The sequence below is a fragment of the Rutidosis leptorrhynchoides genome, chromosome 5 (assembly GCF_046630445.1).
Source record: "Rutidosis leptorrhynchoides isolate AG116_Rl617_1_P2 chromosome 5, CSIRO_AGI_Rlap_v1, whole genome shotgun sequence".
NCBI classification, from domain to species: Eukaryota; Viridiplantae; Streptophyta; class Magnoliopsida; order Asterales; family Asteraceae; genus Rutidosis; species Rutidosis leptorrhynchoides.
In genome coordinates, this window is record NC_092337.1 from 305,316,264 (window position 1) to 305,318,250 (window position 1,987).

Genomic DNA, 1,987 nt, shown 5'->3' on the forward strand with positions numbered 1-1,987 from the left:
AGATCATTATTAAGTAAATGACAGATTAAGTCATCTATAGTTTGGATATATTATGAAATGATATGCATACTTGTCAACTTTCAATGTAATGAAAGGTTGTCTTTTAAAAACGAATGCAATGTTTGTAAAATGAATCATATAGAGGTCAAATACCTCGCAATGTAACCATATGTTATTGTGTTCATCCTTATGGACTAGGACGGGTCGTCTCAATATAATTAAAAACATATAAAAATTAACCATTACATAAAATTAACCATTACATAAAATTTAACCATTCATGGTGCGGAATGCGGACGGAAGGTTCCAAATATGCTCAACTAGATCATCGGTTAGTTGGTCGTGCACCGTCCTATCTCTTATTTCTCGGATGATAACGTCTTGATCCCGTCCTCTATTCGGTATCCGTTCTGGGCGATTCTCCATATCTTCGGTAATGAACTCTTCCTCCCAATCACTTAACGCAAATCCTTGATCTTCCAAAATCATATTATGTAATATGATACAACAGTCCATAAATCTCCGCATCTTGTTTATCGACATAGCGCGTGCTGCTAACCTTAAAATATGAAATCGACCTTGAAGAACCCCAAATGCCCTCTCTACATCCTTTCGGGCACTAGCATGAAACCTAGTAAACTTAATCCTTGGATCATCTGTCAGACACGCAAAACCTTTAACTAGAGTAGCCCAGTCAGGATATATACCGTCAGCTAGGTAATAGCCTTTTGTGTACTGATTACCGTTTACCTCAAATGGTGCTAGTGGAGATGTTCCCTTTTTAAGTTTATCAAAAACATAGGATTAATTCAAAACATTTATATCATTGTTGGAACCCGCCATTCCAAAAAATGCATGCCAAATCCACAAGTCATACGAAGCAACTGCTTCAAGCATAATGGTAGGTTTCTTGTGATCACCCCTAGTGTATTGTCCCTTCAAAGCAACGGGACAATTCTTCCACTCCCAATGCATACAATCAATACTCCCGAGCATACCCTTAAAACCATGTTTCTCTTCATGTTTACTATATAATCGTTGAACATCGTATGCATTGGGAGATCTCATGTAACGTTCTTTGTATAATGTAATAATACATTTACAAAAGTTATCTAAACAAAGTATTGAGGTTTGCTCACTCATTTTTAAATATTCATCAAACATATCGGCGGCAGTTCCATACGCCAATTAGCGTAGAGCCGAAGTCATTTTTTGAAATATTGTAAAAGTCGGCCGACCGATAGCATCAAAACGTTCCCTAAAAAATCTAAAATGCTCGGGAGTATCATGAGAATCGAAATTAGAAATACCTTGCGATATTCGGAGAAATAGTTCAATCCGCATACGAAAACGCCTTTTAAATTTATATGGCGGAAACACGGTTGTGTCACTAAAATAATCCTTCCATAAGTTTTCTCCGGCTTCTTCACGATTTCTTGGAATATAAATTCGTGATCTTGGAACACGCTCGGATTCGACTTCGTCATCATCATCTTCTAAATGTTGAATTAGTGCAATAATACGCTCGTTTTCCGAAAAGGAATCGTTACTAAGTAAATACGATGCCATGAAAGAAAAATAATTGATAGTTATGAGAGAAAATTGTATGATTTAATTGATAGAAATGAAAGAAAAATAAAGGGAAATGGTGTGTTAAAAGTGTAGAATGTATGGGTTTATATAGATAAAAAATATATAGAATTTAAAAAAAAAAATCAAAAAAACACAAAAATAGCCGTTTGCCAACGGCTTTATTTTTCAGCCAATCCGCAACTGACACATGTCCCTGACGCTACCTCACTCCTCCGTGAAAAACTTGACTAACGCCCCTCTCGCGTCACCGGTAATGCCCCACTAGGGGTGTCAGGGGGCGTCACCCAATACCAGCAGGTCTGACGGGACCCCTCTGACGCCGCGTTAAAATTGGTCTTATTGATATTTTTTGGTTCAGGTGATAGTATGTTCATAGTATGAACATGTATATATG

At 37.1% G+C, this 1,987-nt stretch overlaps 1 protein-coding gene across 1 annotated transcript; it reads right to left on the minus strand.

Moving 5' to 3' along the window:
- Nucleotides 1-270: 270 nt before the first annotated feature.
- On the minus strand, nt 271-1,569 carry LOC139849465 (uncharacterized). Its single transcript, XM_071839123.1, has 3 exons — nt 1,311-1,569; nt 886-1,076; nt 271-777 (listed from the first exon to the last, which is right to left on the minus strand). Exons 1-3 carry the CDS (start codon nt 1,567-1,569, stop codon nt 271-273), a joined length of 957 nt encoding a protein of 318 aa, XP_071695224.1.
- Between the last annotated feature and the right edge of the window lie 418 nt (nt 1,570-1,987).